Genomic DNA, 18,641 nt, shown 5'->3' on the forward strand with positions numbered 1-18,641 from the left:
TTTGGGTCAAATGGTTTTCTTTCTTCTCCTCCCTCCGATCCTTGTGAAAAAGTTTCTTGAGGTACCCACAACAGTAAATGCACATTTCCAACATTGAGGAACAAAAAAAGCTGCATAGCTGTAATCAAACAGACAGTTTAGAAAGCACACAGAAAAAGCAACAAAGCAAGTAAACATATGGTGAATCAGAGATTAGTTCTAGTCCCCACATCAAGGACAAGGAAGCTGCCAACAAACAGGTTAAGAACAGGTGAAAGGGTGAATGGAGACATGAGCCCAGAAAAGACAACCACGGCCATCACTGGTCATGAATATTAAGCTCCTCTTGTAGGGACACAGATAATTTGGGTTCAACACATTAATCCTTTTTGATGGGGTGCATCACGTTTTATAGGTGGGGCAAAGCTACTACATAAAAATAATAAAGTGTTTCATGTTATAGTAGACTGCACTTTGCCAATTCTGCGTCTGTATTTTAAATACATACATTGCTAAATTAATCTTTTCTAGGTGCCAACAAAATGATCAATTTGAGTAACAGATTTTGCTAGATAACGACTGTGGGGAAATGCAAGGGAATATTACAGAACAAAACTGAAATCTTAATAGTAATGGCCAGATGGGAACCCTCATGTTGCTCTTCTCCAAATCCCCAAACTCAGCAGGTTAACAGTGAAAGGAAAGCAGAGAAAGGAGTTAGTTGAGGCCATGTGGTAGTGCACCAGCCCCACCTCTCCCCCAGTCAAACAGAAAGCAGCATATAGAGTAATGTGGGGGTGCCAGCGAGGGCCTGTCAATTTTGATTCATCTGTGTAATATTCTTTATTCATTTTTTTTGTTACCAATCTGACGACGGCTCTACCTTGTCGTGTTCCTCTTTGCTTATGTTTAGGGCAAGCTGAAGCTGTAATTCCTCTTCGGACACAACAACGGGGGGCTGGGAAAGAAAAACAAAATAAAAGCAGGCAACACCACCATGGTAGAGGGAGACTGAATGCGCAGGAGGAACGGGATGGAACCTTGGATAAGGGTAGGAGAAGCAGAGTAGCAGATTTTGCAAGTGCCAGTGTTGGGATGCCACCACCTACTTCTTGCATGCCACACATTTAGTGCCAATGGCTAATTCACAATGCCCCTTAATGTTGTTTCTTGCAACTTCAATGCTAACTTATGTCTAAACGTTTAACACTTAAGACTCAGCAATTAAGGCATTTATTCTATGAGCAGAGGTATTTTAGGACCAGACTCTGACCTGTTAAATATTAAAACTGCTCTCTTTACACTATGAAGCTTAAATTAAATAGCAGGAATGTCGGAATGTGTAGTCTGAATTGTCCATACACTGGATTACAGGTTATATTTCATGTTTCGTGGAAACATTTTCAGGTGAAAATAGCAAGACAATCCGCACCATTAACTGGCTCAGAATCTCTCCCTTCGAAATCCAGCCTAAGGAGCATCCACAAATAACTGCCTACAGGAAGGTAGATGGGGAAATCATAACCGGAGCAATCTCATGTTTGAACCCAGAATTTAAAACTTAAACTACCTATCACTGAAAGACATCCAGTGTGCAAATGTTCCACAAACTGGAAGACATTCTAATAAGTAAAGAATAGATTTAAAATAAATGATCTTTTATCAGAAAGTCAACTCATTTAAATGCGGTGCCAATTAATCCAAATGTGGCAATAGCAGAATGAATGTCGGAAGGCATGTCATGTTGCATTCCCAGACAATCTATGATGCATATCTGTGTATGTGCTGCTCTGGATTTGAAATTCAAATACTACAAGACACAGGAGGCTCCCGCGATCTGGATCTATAAAGGCTGGATATATGTAAGCAAGCAACAAAATAAAAAAGGCACCCAACTGACAAATGGGAGAATCAAACCAAAAGCAAAGAGAAAATGGCAGACATCCAGAAACTAGGCCACAACATAAGGGGTAGGTGAAGGTATATGCTTGCAATGCAGAGGTAATCGAAATAAGTTCCATTTGCATTCGTGTGCCACAGTATCTCTGGAGAGATCACAGGCAGTTTTGGAGTGCAACACCACCCAACCCATTAAGAAGTTTTGGGGCGAACAGTTTGGCGAACGTATGAAAATATAAGGCTAGTTTATTGCCGCAAAAGAAAGGTAACACTGATTGCACTACTGCCCACCTCTTTCAACAATTATATAAACGTATTCCCGGGGAAAAAGTGCACAGACACAATGTATACAGTTTACCCTGCTTAGGGTAAATAATCGCTACACAGTGCTTAATTAAGTTAAGTGCAGCGGTGCAAACTTATTCATAGGAGTCTTCCACTAGCATTACTGAATGCGGGTATTCCACCTGCCTGCTTTTCCTGTCTAGAGCTCTCTTGTTCCAGTTTTTTCAACATTCCCTGCATCCTTTGTCAAGGTTTCCCAATCCTTCCCGTAATTCTCATTTCTTCATGTTCTGCCTTTAAAAACTCAAATAAGTACATTGGGTACAAATTAAGTACCGATTTGAGAACAATAATCTTTAGGTATTTTGACATTCATGTATACGCTACTATTAGTCCCATTTAGTGCTGTATGTGATGAAACTACTGTAAAGACAAAGAAAAACGCTGGTCTATGTTAGAATGTTATACAGTGAGCAGGGAAGATTGAGTCAGTCCTAATCCCATGACTAATAAGAGTGGGCTAACAACTTAACTACATTTTTAGATAATGCAGGAGTAAGCTCATGAAAAGGTAAGGTGAAGCCTTCCAATTATAAGGCATTGATACCTAACCATTAATTCACCATTAATTCACTGATACGGTCTGTAAAACTGCTGCTTCCTACCTCTTTCCTACACTCTCCCTTTCGGATTCTTTCATATTCTCACCTCTTAACATGAACTATCATACATATTCACGTAAAGCCTGTGAGCTATTCAAAATATCAAAAGCAAATTGTTTTTATGACTGCCAGTTCAGCAATACATTTACCAACAACACATGTTTATAAATGTATTCTTCCTTCTTATCTCCGGTTCTTTGCTCTCTAGCTGTTAAACAATATACTCCTAATCAGTCGCTAGCTGTTTATCCTTGTTGGGGAGTGCTCTTATGTTGGCACCAATATTACAATTTGAAAGCAAATTCTCTTTGGTCAGTCAAAACAGATATTTCTTAGTTAACGCGATATAAAGTTATGCTAAAAGTCTATGATGCACTGCCCCCATAGATATACAAGAAGTGTTTCCGGCTTTCCTGCATGTAGTAAAGATGTTTATGTGGGTACCTGTGAAAGACAAGAACTACCTAGCATGAATAATAAATCACGTTATAGAAACTGACTCGTAGCTGCTGAATGTCAATAACAAACCGCTGTACACAGAACAGTGTGCAGGCTGTGTAGGTTTGGGTGAGACAGGATTACTCTTGGCAGAATGTGATGAGGTGGGAAGGATACATAACTGAATTTGATAATTTTCATTAATTATAGAGTAACCGGCATAAGGAGGTCAAGTGATTTGCCCATAGTCACACATTGCATGTCAAGTGCCCAACTGGGGATTCAATCCTAGTTTGCGGAAAAAACATGCTGGCACACTTCATGACTTTCTGTGGGATTCCTAGAACAGCCCTTTTTCCTGAATCGGCCCGTTATTTATTTATTATTTGTTTATTGCATCATAGGAGGGGGCTGAACCAACTTGGAGGGTGGAGAGACTGCTTACGTAAAGCACAATCCTGAAAGTACAAACATTAGTTGTGGGGAGCATCCCAACTCTGAATGGAGAGACACAAGAGCACAGACCAACAAGTAAGGCCTTCAGTTAGAGAGAGCTACCAGTTAAAGTGGTGCACCTTGTGCTTGCAGTCTATAAAGTATGCAGGAACAGCTGTGATGGGTCGCCTATCCAGCCAATCACTAAAGTGTGTTTTGTTGACTGGGGCTGACACTAGTAGAATCTGAGTGCAGACTAGCAGGTGGAGCGTATGGTTGGCAGAGGAAGGTATTACCCAATGAATGGTCAACAGATCGGTCCCAACAAGAACCAAGCAAAGATGCATACACTGACTAATAAATACTAGGGGAAACAATCAATCACAGAAGGGGAAGGAAGGATTGTTTCCAGTCTCATACAATGATGAAGAAAAACAGAGGAAAAGGACAACAACAATGCAACTTCAAAATTTCTACAGAGCCAGAGAAATACACTGGGGGTGCAAAATGCCGTAATGCACAACCTAGATAAAATGGAGATGTCTGAGTCAGAGTTCGAAATGAGAAGGGGAAAACCAAGACTAGAATGACCAGGGTGGACAGAGCAATGCTATCACGGAGGTCAATACTACAGGCTGCAGCGGCCAGGTAGGTGGTGGTGGCAAATGTGCAACAGCAGATTTGCTATTAGCAGCTTGCTATTTAAGGCAGGTTGCAGGTTGAATGTGCTCGAAAAAGCGAGAAGACTATCTTAAATGAGTGAGGTCTATAATTTATTTCCAGCTCATGCCAATAAAGGTGATGTGAGAGGCTTTTTAGGTAAAGCCTACTACTATACATCACATGTGCTGTCTGTTACAAGACATACTGTGTGCTTATCAAAACCACACACTGGCTTGGAGCCCGCCAACTGCTTAACAGTGGTTGGCTTTCCCATCACCCATTTGCCCACTTATTTATGTCCCAGCTTGTTGATCTTGTGTTTACCCCTACCACAGAGCATTTCCTCTTTACGATCACTCGATTGACTGCGCTCTGGCATTCCACTGTTTCCTTTTCAAGCACTTTTTTCTTTTCAGTTAAGCATTGCATGAGTCCATTTTTTTGGCAGCTGTCTCCCTCATGCAAATATCTCCCTTTAACTCTGTTGCGCTCGTCAGAATACTACCCAATCGCCACTGACGAGCAAAATTGGGTGACCTGTGGCATGAGACACAAAATCCTTAATAGACCTATATCAGGAATTCGACCTATACAAATCGTAATTTTGATACCTCCAAGCACATCACGCACTTTTCTCCCATCGTGACCCTCTTGAAACACTACCTGAATGTAATACAATGGAAGCAAAGGTCCTGTCAAGACCTTGGGAACGGGAGTGGTTTCACAAATATATAAATCACTGGCGATACACTGGCCGGATCTTTACATAACCTGAGAATGAGACTGAAATTCTGGTAGGGACTGATTGATGATGGAGTTTGGAGGGATGCATGTATGCCTCAGAATGCTAGTCATCTCCTCAAGACTTCGCCTCAGCCTATGGAACTAGTTACATATGTACCAACTTACATCCCTACACTTATGGCATGCAAATAAACTCTTCACACCTACATGTTTCCGTTATCCAGAGGAGTGTGGCAATTTTTTTCCACATGGTCTGGAGTTGTCCAGTTATTGCTGCGTACTGGAGAAAGAACTTTAATGTATTGTGAAGGGTTCTCTTTTTTTTTTGTTGTTGTAGGTTTTTTTTATATTTTTATATTATCTCAGAGGTATTACACATAATTACACCCAATGATTATTCACTGTACAATCTCAATTTACATCATAATTCATATATTATTTTAACCCGTTAACCGCGGCGGTAATTCCGCCGCAGTGCGGGCGTTTCCGTGAGCGGGTGGGGCCGCGTCGGCCATTGGACGTGCATAGCACTACCAAGGTAGTGCTCGCGATGGCCAATGGCAGCAGGGAAGGGGTTAAATAGAAAATCAGGTAATGACAGATCTAACAAATACAAAATTCATCGTTGTCCAGTTTCTCGTGTTTCTGGCACATTTACCCTACCCCAAGCAGCCAGTTTGTTAATGGGAACCAAGGTTTCTTCCCCCTGATGACCCTTACATTCGTAAAGTGCTTGTTCCAATTTATAAATGGCGATTAAACGGGCCAGCCACTCATGGAACCCAGGGGGCTCAGAGTACTTTCATCTAGTTGCGATTATTAGCCTGACCACCGTAACTGAAATAAATACAAGACCGTTCTGGCCTCTGCCTAGCACTACTATTGTCATGCCCCATTCCGTGCTTGTGACGGAACCGCTCAGTCATGGCTCTCGGGTGAGCTGTGCTTGTGATGGAACGGTTCCGTCACGAACCCGCCCGCCCATTAAAACGTCAGCGCAGGCGTGGAATTCGCGCCACGCAGGCGCGGCGAGCGGGCCGTGACGGAACCGTTCCGTCACAAGCACAGCTCACCCGAGGCTTGTGACGGAACGGTTCCGTCACAAGCATGCAAGGGGTTAACAGGTCTAACTTGGAGCAGCTGTAAAACATATGTATCACCTCTGTATCCAATCCCACACCTGGGGCATTTATCATTCTCCCTTTTTCCCCAAATGAATGATTTGGCAGGAGTATAATATACGTTAAAATTCGTCTTGAAGTGTTGCGCCTTTAGGATAGCTGATAAAAATGTTCTTTTGGCCAGCACCAATGACATATCTATATCTTAATTCACAAATCTGCTGGTCCACTTCATCTCCGTTTTCTCCATGTCATCGGGCGCTATTTCCATCATAATACCATATTAGTGTTTTATTTTACAAACTGATCCCCCCCAGGGTCTCAAGAAATGGAATCTTTGCCATTGATATCGCCCGTCTGTTTACTAAAGAATCCCTTACTTTGTAGATATTTAAAATAATGCGTGTCAGGGATTCCATACTCTTTCAGCAAGTCGGGGAAACAGATGTAGTTGGTCTATTGCCTGTATATCTCCCTGTATCCTTAAACTAAGCTGTTCCCACTGTTTCCCAATAGCATCATAGAAAGGCGGGGAAACAGGGACAACCGCTAAATACGTGTATATCTTGTACATTTTTCAATGCTCAACTGTTTTGGGATTTTTCCCCAAGTTTTCCAGGCATTCCTAATGATTTTAAATGCTACCTTTTTAAAATAGCTGGGTTCAAGCAGGCAAAGTAACAGGGCTCTAGCACCTTCCCCAAGTGCGAACTTAAATTGTTGGGAGACCCTCAGCACCTACAGCTCTGTCTCTATCATCTCTATAAAAAAAAAAAAAAAAAAAAAGGTATATTCATATATTGCAGTAATGCTGCCCTGTGGTAAAAAGTGAGATTAGGAGCGGCCCAACCACCCCGTGTTTGAGGCAAAGTAAGAAGTTTCAAGGATCTCCTGATCTTGCCATATTGCCAAATAAAATTACTAAATATAGAATCCAGTGCTTTGATTATTGACCCTTCAATTTCCACTGGGAGTGCCCTAAATAGGTATAATATCTTGGGAAGCATTACCATGTTGAGGACGTTGATTCTCCCTATGATGGTCAGATGTAATGAATTCCTCTGCTTGAGGTCCAATGCTATTTTATTGATCATTGGGTCAAAATTAATTTGTGTGATTGTGAAGGGCTCTTAGGGAGGTTTGGCAGCCCTCACCTGAGTGTCAATCCCAGGTATTTTGGAGGACCTGGAGTGGGCAGGTAGACTGGGGAGATTCTATACCTCTAGCTTACTGACTGTGCTACACAGAGAATAATTACTTTTTTTTTAAAGGAATGATCAGGTATCTTTCGTGATTGGCTGCTTTTTTAGAGCCTACTCCTGTTACACTTGCACACCATATGGGTAGCATGGTTAAATAAGTTTTACTCTTTAGGGGGACTTGTAAATTCAGGAAGGGCACATCTTGCCTCCTGCCGAGGTCCCCACCAGAGTCAAAAGTAAGAGGCATTAGGTAGTAGATGAAGTTTCCGGCTTCAGGTGACAAGATGAAAATGGAAGTAATCAACAGAAAACTTCTCCTCCTGCCTTCCCACACACACATCACCTCTGTTAAGCCTGTCCTGCCAGTGCCAATGTTTTCTCCAGACCTGGCATAGTGTCAATGCCTTCTTGCAGATTGACTAGCAACCCTTTATAAACTGATTTTAATCCAGCATACCACACCAAAACTGATGTAGTATCTAGTTACCTCATAATCACATATGTCAGTGATGAGACTACTTTTGAATACTTCTTCGTAATAACTAACACAGTAAAGTACCCATTGTCGATATCATCTGTACCACTTCCTTAGAAGCTCCTTTCTGTCATGAGATCGGGGCTAATACTCATGAATGCTGAATAGAGCAGCAAGCTGCCTCAACTTAAGCTGAATAAAGAGATAAATTATGTAAAGCCACCTGGCATCCATCCTGGAATCAGACGGCTGGAGTCAATTACTGCTCACACATTTTGAACTATGAACTTCTGACATATTCTGCATCTTTGCAGTGACTGGCATTTGCAAGTGTCTTTGAATCTACAGAGCACATCCTGTCTCGCTGATGGATATATGGAAACACATTTGGAACGCCAGTACCCTGAACAGTTCCTTTAATAGTATTTAATGCTCTTAAAAGTAAGAGAGTATTCCATTGTTCTTGAATATTTGGCATTCTTTCACAAGTTTTTATTCTAAAGAGCTCCTACTTTCATTTTGAGGGGTTGCAGATCATGGAAGATGAATGTCAGTAGTTACATCGCATTGTTTTTACATAGAGATCATCACACACACACACACACACACACACACACACACACACACACACCCACCCACCCACCCACCCACACACCCACACCCACACCCACTTTTTATACATATATGTAAATACTTTTTTTTTATAGTGGTAAAGACTTCTGTAAATATAACTCGTGCCACTGCCATGCACAGTTTTGCCATTAATAATGTCATTTCAAATGTTGCAGTGAGGTTATCAATTATATAGAACATGTCAGTGATTTAAAATGTGGGGTCATTCGCTGTGCAAGGTGAAGCAGCAAGCTAGAGTTATTTAAGGCACAAGTTACAATTACTTCAGATACCTAGAAGTGGTGAATTTCAGTTTTTTGGGGGGAGTTTAAGACGTTACATTGTCACTGTAATTTTCCCCCAACTTTAACGTCACTCAAACCTTTGTTGTTTTCCAGTGAATTTGTAGTCCCCCCCTCCCAAAAAAAAAGTATTATTTTATTATCATACTTCAAGCCAACCCCCTGCCTCACACAGTCCTGACCGCCAACCCCATGCCGTGACTGGTGTGAGGTTGGCAAAAGGGGTTGGCCTCTGGCCTGACGCTGCGACCTACATTCCAGAGGCAGCAAACCGCAAACGCGGCCTAATTCATGTGCAGCGAGCGGTTTGTCTCGCAGGTTCAACACTCAGGTAGCCTCAATGATTTTATGGAACATGTCATCAGTGATGTAATATGTGAGGTCATAAGCAGTCCATGGCGGGTGCGCCAGTTCTAGTTAGTTCAGTGAACTATAACTGGTGCATTATAGTGTTTTCGGGGATTAAAAATGCTAGGCTTTAGCTGGCATCTTCTGTGCTACCACTTGCGCTATAACAGCAGGCAGAAGCAGGATGCACAGGGCCTTCTGCCTGCGCTGGGTGGAGTCTTAAAACAAGTGCGCTTTCAACCCCACAGGCATGGGGGATAGTGAGCACGCTCAAAGCTCACTCTCAAGGTCCTTATTGTTGGTTCCTGTCCTGAGGATGTGGGCCCGGGACAGCTCAACATTGTGTCCCATTGATGGGGTATCCCCAAGCACACCCACCTCATAATTATGAAAAATTGAAGATGTGCCTATCCCCCCTCTAACTCCCTCTACCAGGATATTAAAAAAATAAAAACCATTAATAAGGATGAATTTTTTCAGAGGGGGGTGTATACACACGCACGCACTCTGAAAAAAAGGAAATTTTTAAGTGACGTTCTAGGTAGGTGAATGTGTCAGTGACAACATGAATGTTTTTACTTAAATAAAATGAAAAAGAAGTTCAGCAGTTCTAGTTATAACTGGCCCCCGCCATGTACTGCTTATAAGTTCAACCTTTATTTCAGTTCCTGGCTATAAAAGCACATAAAATACATTAAAATTATGATAAGATTAAAATGTTAAATATACAAATAAAAATACCAGCTCATATTATTACAACCAAATAACAACATGACCATATAAACAGCAATTGAGATTGGCTAAAGGATATACATTCACAGTCCCATTGGCAGTGATAAGGATAGGCAGGGGCAGTCTGGTGTGAGCTTCCAAAATCAGAACAGGAGATGCCTAAGCATAAAGATGTGTGATATTTCACGTCACTACATCTCGCTGCTTATCGGAAAAGGCGCAGATTTTTGCCCTAGTTCGCCACTTGGCCATCAGATAAAGGACAAGTGCAAAGATCAGTGGTTGCCAAGTTCATTTCTTACTATTGTTAGGGTAAATGTATGCTCTCTAGTGCCCAAATTCTTTTAAAAAGCAGTGATATCCAGCAACGCGTACTAGTCTTGTGAGCCAGACAGAAGAACATAAATTTTCTTAGGTTGCCTTGGGGACCCCACAGGCCAAGCACTGCCAGACTTCAGCCCTAGCAACTTTAGCCCACCTAGCAGTTAAGGAGTGAATGGGTCAACTCCAATAGCGAACTTGCAGAAACAAGTGCCCAGCTAAGGAAGGTTCAATCACGTCCAGGAAGTCTTCTCCGCTAAAAGAGTCTTTGACTGTGAGAAATGCATTGGTAAGGGAACCTTGGTGTGCTTGGGAATGTAATGTGGAGTCTATGTGCTGCCAGAAAGCTTTTTTAATGCTGTTCTTCAATATCTCCCACAAGATAGTGAGCCCTATCGCTACCAGAGTGGATTTCAAGTACTTCGCCCGGGGTATTTAACAGGAGCCCACATGACTAGGTATTCCTTCTAACCCAGGCCACTACTGATAGCCCAGATCCTCATCTAAAAATAGATAGGGCATAGACAGAGTCTGTGTGATAGTACTCTCAACCCAAGATCAAGTCTTAGGGGAAGTAGCGGAATGTTTGTAGGAACACCTACTAGCAGATGAAAGAACCATTTCCCCACTAAATCTAGTGTAGACGCATCCAAATGACCCCACTGATCTGCGCCATAAGATGCTGTCCCCAGGGTTTGCAGCTGGTATACCAATAGGCCTGGCTGGGATGGTCAAAACTGCGAACTATGGGCCATTTCGATAGGCCTCCTGCAACTTGCTCTAGCCATATCCTGCACTGTGTAATGTGTGCCTGCCACCCCAGATGTCCAGTTAGTGTTCTGTTTGGATAAGTAAAGACATGAACTCTTTCTAAAAGAGTACCTGCTAGGATCAGATTAGCCCTAGTGGAATGCCCTGGATTTAGAATGATGTACTTGGTCTTACCCACGTTGATTTTAAGGCCCCACACCCTACAAAAGTGTTCAAAGCGGTCCAGGTTCAAGGCCCCTGGGTGATTTAGACAATAAAAAGGTATCATGAGCAAACATGAAGGCAGGGATCCTCATGTTTTCCGGCCTAGGGCTGTCACTATCATTCTGTCCCAGGAAGTCTATGAGCCATTTACAAGTGGGAGAAAAGTGTCAGGGCGAGCACACATCTACTTCAACCCCCTACTTACAGGGAACGGCTCAGTCAAGTCAGGCTGAGATGTTAACTTCAACTGACCTAAACCCTTCCCTGCCAGAGGATACTATATTCCAGAATGTATGGTGATCTTTGCATTTGGCAGCGACTAAGAGGCACTCCTACCTATCCTGCTCCCATTCTTTTTTGGCTTCTTTTATGGGTACCCCTAGATGCCTGGATCAGGGTTTTGTCTTGTTTTAGGTCTCAGCCAGCGTAGGCTGCGCTTGCGCAGTCTCGCTGGTGAGATTTTATGTTTTCTAGTATGGGGTTTAAACAAGCCAGCTCTTCTCCATTGTCTGGCTTCCTAAACGGCGGACAGCCATTGGAGAAGAGCTTTGTCTGTCACTTTAATCCCTGTCCGTTTCGGATTGAGGGGCGTGTTTTTACCGGTCCTTTCTCTGGGACGTCTTCAGGAAAAAAAAAACCTAGTCTGAAAAGGACGGGGCTTAATGCTTGTTTGTACTGCCTCTGCGCTGTTTAGGTGAAGACTGGCGTAAGGCTACCCCCGCTGCATGCGCCCGCCTTCCACCGGCTGCTCCTTTTTCCCCCTTTCCCCGGCCGAGAGCAGCATGAGGACCAGCAGCGCCAGCCCAGCCCGAGCCACCTGCACGCCGCCCAGGCTCTGAAGAGCAGTCCTGCACTCCCACTATGGTAGTGCTTCACAAGTGGGAGAGCAGTGGGGCCGCCTCTGGGGCTGAGCAGCCGCTGGAGGAACCGGGGCAGCCGCCAGAGAGGTGCCTCCGCCGTCCGGCCGCCCCTGGAGTAATTGCAGCGGCCGAGCTACTGCGACGCGGCGTTCGCCCTGGAGCAGATCTCCAAGGTGCGTCCTCGGTGCACGTGTGTGTGTGTGTAGTTGTATCCAATAGGCAGGTCCTTATATTGGTACGTGTTTGCCTCTATCAAAAATGGTCTATAATATTGTTACCAACTAAAAAAACCTGAAATCGCCCCCTGGATTTTGACACGCTCTGCATACTTTGCCCCGCACTCATTCTGCACTTGCTAGTTCATGCTATGTAGACCGGGAGCCATGCTAGCCACACTTGGGGGTGTGTTGGCCACAGTCATGCCCTCCACTTGCCTTAGAACTGCAGCTATGCACTGCACAGCCCCCCTCCTAATTCTCTACATTTAAACCGTGATCTGTACACACAGCCTTGCTGTGCGCACTCCTCGGTGATACTCTGTGCCCACTTCTAAGCTATGCATAGCCTCTCATCCACGCACACTGCGCATCTGAATACATGTTCTGGTCTGTTGGACTTGGCCCTTCTGGCAGGTCCACCCCAGAAGTTTTTGCTTGTTATATGTAACATGGGGATGGTGATTCCCACTCTGAGTGCGTGTAGTGAGAGAGGCCTGCCCTCCCATAGGAATGCATGGGGAATGTATGTGTCCCTGGTAGTTCCTGATGCATGGGGTGTGCAGGGTCGAGTCTGGTATGTGCGAACTCGTGAGAGTGAATGCTGTGCAATGGTATATGTGGTATGATTGTGTCTAGTGTAGAAGCGCCACTTTTAGAAGTTGGCATATTTGTGTAATCTGTGTCTGGCGTGTGATTGGCTGAGGCTGGCTGGGGAGCCTGGCTCCAAGAGTCTGGGATGGTCTGCCCCGGTGGTGAATGGAGTGTTTAGCATGCTGATGTGAGGGGAGGAGTGAGCCTGAGCCTGCTTGTGGATTGACTGTCTGGTTTGAGGGTCCTGAATAAGGCTGGGTTTTCCCCACACAATGCTGGCTCCACCCCCTGGGGTGCGTCTGATGTCCCTAGCCTGGCCAGTGAAAAGAATCCCCCATATCCAGTTCTAGCTGGTTCTCCCCCTGTCTGCCCCTTTAGACAAAGGATGTTGTGTATAAAAAAGGGTGCTGTGACACTCTGAAAATGTTCTTGTTCCCAACTTGAATCTACCAGGGGCGTGCTGCTGCTTGGGCTCAGGGGAAGGCTTGCCTCCCTGGGCCCTGCCCTGCTTCAGGACATCTGATGGACTTTCCTTCCTAGGAGCTGCTGTGCTCCACCTGAGGTCCTGGACTCCTTATGGACTTTGCTGTTCTTCTGTGTACCTAGCGCTTGGGAGCACTTTCCTTTGACCCCCAGCGCTTGAGAGTGCTTTCCTTTGACCCCCAGCGTTTGGGAGGGCTGGTTCTTGCCCTCTAGCGCTTGAGAGTGCTGTGCTTACCAGCCGGTGCCCACCCGGCGTTTGCCCCGTTCTGGAAAAGGGCCCTGGGCCCCAGCGAGTGCCTTCCTCGTTTCATTTGTGTCCACCGCCGCCAGCCCGGGACCCCTCGTGATGTTTCCCCGGGGCCGCACCGTGATTGGCTGCCGGCCCGAGATTCCCTGTGATGCTGTCCCCAGGCCGCGCCATGATTGGCTGCCAACCCGAGGACTCTGAAGGCCGGCCCCCGACAGAACGACGAAGCGAGGAGCAGCGAGAGCCTACCCGCGCTCCTACATGGCAGCAAGATGTCGCCGACCCGTTCCCCCCCGCCCCCCCCTCCCGCCCCAGGGGCTCCCGAGAGTAAGGGAGAGCCCCGGAGAGCAAGAGGAGGCCGGCGGAGCGAAAGGAGACCGGCGCGCCGACCGGTGAGTGCAAAGAGGGAGAGGGGGCGTCGGGGCACATTGCCGGTGCCCGCCCCTCTCCCCCAGTGAATCCCTCCGGGTGCTAAGAAGTCCATGAGGCCTCCAGTGTTCCCGGGTCCCCAGTGGGGGACCCTGCCTACCCCCACCCTTGCTTTCCGAGCCCGAGAGGCTCCCCCGGGCCCCAGTTGCTCCCGAGTCCCCCGAGGGGGACTCCAACGAAGGCCCCACATTAGTTCAGAGCCCCGAGAGGCTCATAGGCGGCCCAGTAGTCTCTCGGGCCCGGAGAGGCTCCACCACTGGCAATTGTCTTTCGAGCCAGCAAGGCTCCACCTCGTTCTCGAGACTGAAAGGCTCTCACCTGTGCATATTGGTTCAGAGCCTGCAAGGCTCCCACATTGGCCCTATCCCCTACAGCTGCCCAGCACTTTGTGGGCAGCTGCCACGTTTAGGTTCATTTGTTGGCTCCCTGCAGCCTGTCCTGACATTGAGACTTTGGGGCATCCTAGTCCCATAGAGGCCAGATGGCCTGTTGAAGGTGTGAGCTAATGTTCATGTGATTTCTTGAGAGTTCTTATGTGTTGCGCCTCTGAAGGTGCTTCTGTTGTGTTATGTGCCTGGTCACTTCTTCCCTCATGAATATCCAATGCCTCATTCTTCTGGTTAGAATGAGTTCTAATGCTAGTTCTATGAAGCTCCCAGTTGTTTTATGTTCTAATGCCAATTCCACCAAGTGCATATTCCTGGCAGTGGTCCCTTGGCCCTGCCCTGTACATAGTCCCTTGTAAATCCTGCCCGTGCCTCTGGCACCTGGTAAAGTGTGTGTTCCTATGTGTCCTTTTTAAAACAAAGATTATTTTCATATATACCTTTTGTGGAGTTCCTTTTGTGGGGGGCCTTGGAGGTTATTGCTGGTCGGTGCATGCGCAAATGCTTTACACATAGCCTCCGAGATAGGCCTTGCTGCTCGCGCCACGTTACCTAGAGGGTGAGCAGGGGTTGTCTTGCCATGTGACCCCCTTGCCCTGACTTGGGAGTGGTGATCTCTGACTGACTTTGGCACAAGCCCTGGCCAGCCGGGGATCCCATTTCCAACATGGTCTCTTATATTCGTATTATGCTTGTTAATGAGGTACACGCATGAAGCACAACTAGTTTGGGCATACTAGCAAGTTTCCCCCAGCCTGGAAGCCTGCTACTGACGTACAGACCACGTGAGATGGCATGTAACAACCGGTAAAATGTACATGCTGTAAAAATGTATCTAAAAAAATGCCTCTAAACGTGCATTTGAGTACCCAAAACTGTGTGCCGAAATACCTCCTTAAAAACACAAGTTCGAGAAGTTCTTTGCTAAGGACTACAAATTAGCATGTAGCGGGGGGGGGGCAAATACATGCCATAAACACCATTGCCATGCCAGGACAGATACTGAATGGGAGCTCTTCCATGTGGTTGAACTGAAATGCTAACCTACACTTTCAAAGATGCTTCTAGACTTAAGCAGTTTTTAGTGCCTCTGTTCCCTGCTTGTGATAGTTTTTAGTACCTCTGTTCCCTGGTTGTGCTCGCCTTTCTTGCCTCTGTTCCCTGGTTGTGCTCGCCTTTCTTGCCTCTGTTCCCTGGTTGTGCTAGCTTTTCTTGCCTCTGTTCCCTGGTTATGCTAGTTTTTTCTTGCCTCTGTTCCCTGGTTGTGCTCGCTTTTCTTGCCTCTGTTCCCTGGTTGTGCTCACTTTTCTTGCCTCTGTTCCCTGGTTGTGCTCGCTTTTCTTGCCTCTGTTGCATGGTTGTGCTCGCTTTTCTTGCCTCTGTTGCATGGTTGTGCTCGTTTTTTCTTGCCTCTGTTCACTGGTTGTGCTTGTTTTTTCTTGCCTCTGTTCGCTGGTTGTGCTTGTTTTTTCTTGCCTCTGTTCTCGGTTGTTTTTTCTTGCCTCTGTTCCCTGGTTATGCTTGTTTTTTTCTTGCCTCTGTTCCCTGGTTGTGCTCGCTTTTCTTGCCTCTGTTCCCTGGTTGTGCTCGCTTTTCTTGCCTCTGCCCCCTGGTTGTGCTAGCTTTTCTTGCCTGTGTTCCCTGGTTGTGCTCCCTTTTCTTGCCTGTGTTTCCTGGTTGTGCTCCCTTTTCTTGCCTCTGTTCCCTGGGGCGTTACAGGGCAGAGATGGGCGTGTGGCTGACCTGGGAAGCAATGGGTGAGCTCTGGGAGTTGGTGGGGGCCTCAAATAACCCATTTGTAAATAAGGAGAGTCCCCGGTGTGAGGGTGTGTGTGTGAGGGTGTGTGTGTGTGTGTGTGGCTGTGTGTGTGTGGCTGTGTGTGTGTGGCTGTGTGTGTGTGGCTGTGTGTGTGTGGCTGTGTGTGTGTGGCTGTGTGTGTGTGGCTGTGTGTGTGTGGCTGTGTGTGTGTGGCTGTGTGTGTGTGTGGCTGTGTGTGTGTGGCTCTGTGTGTGTGTGTGTGTGTGGCTCTGTGTGTGTGTGTGTGTGGCTCTGTGTGTGTGTGTGTGTGGCTCTGTGTGTGTGGCTGTGTGTGTGGCTCTGTGTGTGTGTGTGTGGCTGTGTGTGTGGCTCTGTGTGTGTGTGTGTGGCTCTGTGTGTGTGTGTGTGTGTGTGGCTCTGTGTGTGTGTGTGTGTGTGTGGCTCTGTGTGTGTGTGTGGCTCTGTGTGTGTGTGTGGCTCTGTGTGTGTGTGTGGCTCTGTGTGTGTGTGTGGCTCTGTGTGTGTGTGTGGCTCTGTGTGTGTGTGTGGCTCTGTGTGTGTGTGTGGCTCTGTGTGTGGCTCTGTGTGTGTGTGTGGCTCTGTGTGTGTGTGTGGCTCTGTGTGTGTGTGTGGCTCTGTGTGTGTGTGTGGCTCTGTGTGTGTGTGTGGCTCTGTGTGTGTGTGTGGCTCTGTGTGTGTGTGTGGCTCTGTGTGTGTGTGGCTCTGTGTGTGTGTGTGGCTCTGTGTGTGTGTGTGGCTCTGTGTGTGTGTGGCTCTGTGTGTGTGTGTGGCTGTGTGTGTGTGTGGCTGTGTGTGTGTGTGGCTGTGTGTGTGTGTGGCTGTGTGTGTGTGTGGCTGTGTGTGTGTGTGTGGCTGTGTGTGTGTGTGGCTGTGTGTGTGTGTGTGTGTGGCTGTGTGTGTGTGTGTGTGGCTGTGTGTGTGTGTGTGTGTGGCTGTGTGTGTGTGTGTGTGTGGCTGTGTGTGTGTGTGTGTGGCTGTGTGTGTGTGTGTGTGGCTGTGTGTGTGTGTGTGTGGCTGTGTGTGTGTGGCTGTGTGTGTGTGGCTGTGTGTGTGTGTGGCTCTGTGTGTGTGTGGCTCTGTGTGTGTGTGGCTCTGTGTGTGTGTGGCTCTGTGTGTGTGTGGCTCTGTGTGTGTGTGTGTGGCTCTGTGTGTGTGTGTGTGGCTCTGTGTGTGTGTGTGGCTCTGTGTGTGTGTGGCTCTGTGTGTGTGTGGCTCTGTGTGTGTGTGTGGCTCTGTGTGTGTGTGTGGCTCTGTGTGTGTGTGTGGCTCTGTGTGTGTGTGTGGCTCTGTGTGTGTGCGTGGCTCTGTGTGTGCGTGGCTCTGTGTGTGCGTGGCTCTGTGTGTGCGTGGCTCTGTGTGTGCGTGGCTCTGTGTGTGCGTGGCTCTGTGTGTGCGTGGCTCTGTGTGTGTGTGGCTCTGTGTGTGTGTGGCTCTGTGTGTGTGGCTCTGTGTGTGTGTGGCTCTGTGTGTGTGTGTGGCTCTGTGTGTGTGTGGCTCTGTGTGTGTGTGGCTCTGTGTGTGTGGCTCTGTGTGTGTGTGTGTGTGGCTCTGTGTGTGTGTGTGTGTGGCTCTGTGTGTGTGTGTGGCTGTGTGTGTGTGGCTCTGTGTGTGTGTGGCTCTGTGTGTGTGTGGCTCTGTGTGTGTGTGTGGCTCTGTGTGTGTGTGTGGCTCTGTGTGTGTGCGTGGCTCTGTGTGTGTGCGTGGCTCTGTGTGTGTGTGGCTCTGTGTGTGTGTGGCTGTGTGTGTGTGTGGCTCTGTGTGTGTGTGTGGCTCTGTGTGTGTGTGGCTCTGTGTGTGTGTGGCTCTGTGTGTGTGTGTGGCTCTGTGTGTGTGTGTGGCTGTGTGTGGCTCTGTGTGTGTGTGGCTCTGTGTGTGTGGGGCTCTGTGTGTGTGGGGCTCTGTGTGTGTGGGGCTCTGTGTGTGTGGGGCTCTGTGTGTGTGGGGCTCTGTGTGTGTGGGGCTCTGTGTGTGTGGGGCTCTGTGTGTGTGGGGCTCTGTGTGTGTGGGGCTCTGTGTGTGTGGGGCTCTGTGTGTGTGGGGCTCTGTGTGTGTGGGGCTCTGTGTGTGTGGGGCTCTGTGTGTGTGGGGCTCTGTGTGTGTGGGGCTCTGTGTGTGTGGGGCTCTGTGTGTGTGGGGCTCTGTGTGTGTGGGGCTCTGTGTGTGTGGGGCTCTGTGTGTGTGGGGCTCTGTGTGTGTGGGGCTCTGTGTGTGTGGGGCTCTGTGTGTGTGGGGCTCTGTGTGTGTGGGGCTCTGTGTGTGTGGGGCTCTGTGTGTGTGGGGCTCTGTGTGTGTGGGGCTCTGTGTGTGTGGGGCTCTGTGTGTGTGGGGCTCTGTGTGTGTGGGGCTCTGTGTGTGTGGGGCTCTGTGTGTGTGGGGCTCTGTGTGTGTGGGGCTCTGTGTGTGTGGGGCTCTGTGTGTGTGTGGCTCTGTGTGTGTGTGGCTCTGTGTGTGTGT

General features: G+C 47.3%; 1 protein-coding gene across 12 annotated transcripts in view; it reads right to left on the minus strand.

The window, feature by feature from the left end:
• Window positions 1-18,641, minus strand: part of EPN1 (epsin 1) — a 371,704-nt gene that overhangs the window by 97,141 nt on the left and 255,922 nt on the right. For 6 of the 12 annotated variants that reach the window (XM_086930433.1, XM_086930438.1, XM_086930431.1 and 3 more), the window contains exon 6: window positions 863-937. The exons of the other annotated variants lie outside the window; for them this stretch is intronic. In XM_086930433.1, coding sequence (XP_086786559.1) covers window positions 863-937 — 75 coding nt within the window. The remainder of the gene's footprint in view (window positions 1-862; window positions 938-18,641) is intronic. 12 annotated transcript variants of the gene reach the window in all.

The sequence above is a fragment of the Lissotriton vulgaris genome, chromosome 7, assembly GCF_964263255.1.
Source record: "Lissotriton vulgaris chromosome 7, aLisVul1.2, whole genome shotgun sequence".
NCBI classification, from domain to species: Eukaryota; Metazoa; Chordata; class Amphibia; order Caudata; family Salamandridae; genus Lissotriton; species Lissotriton vulgaris.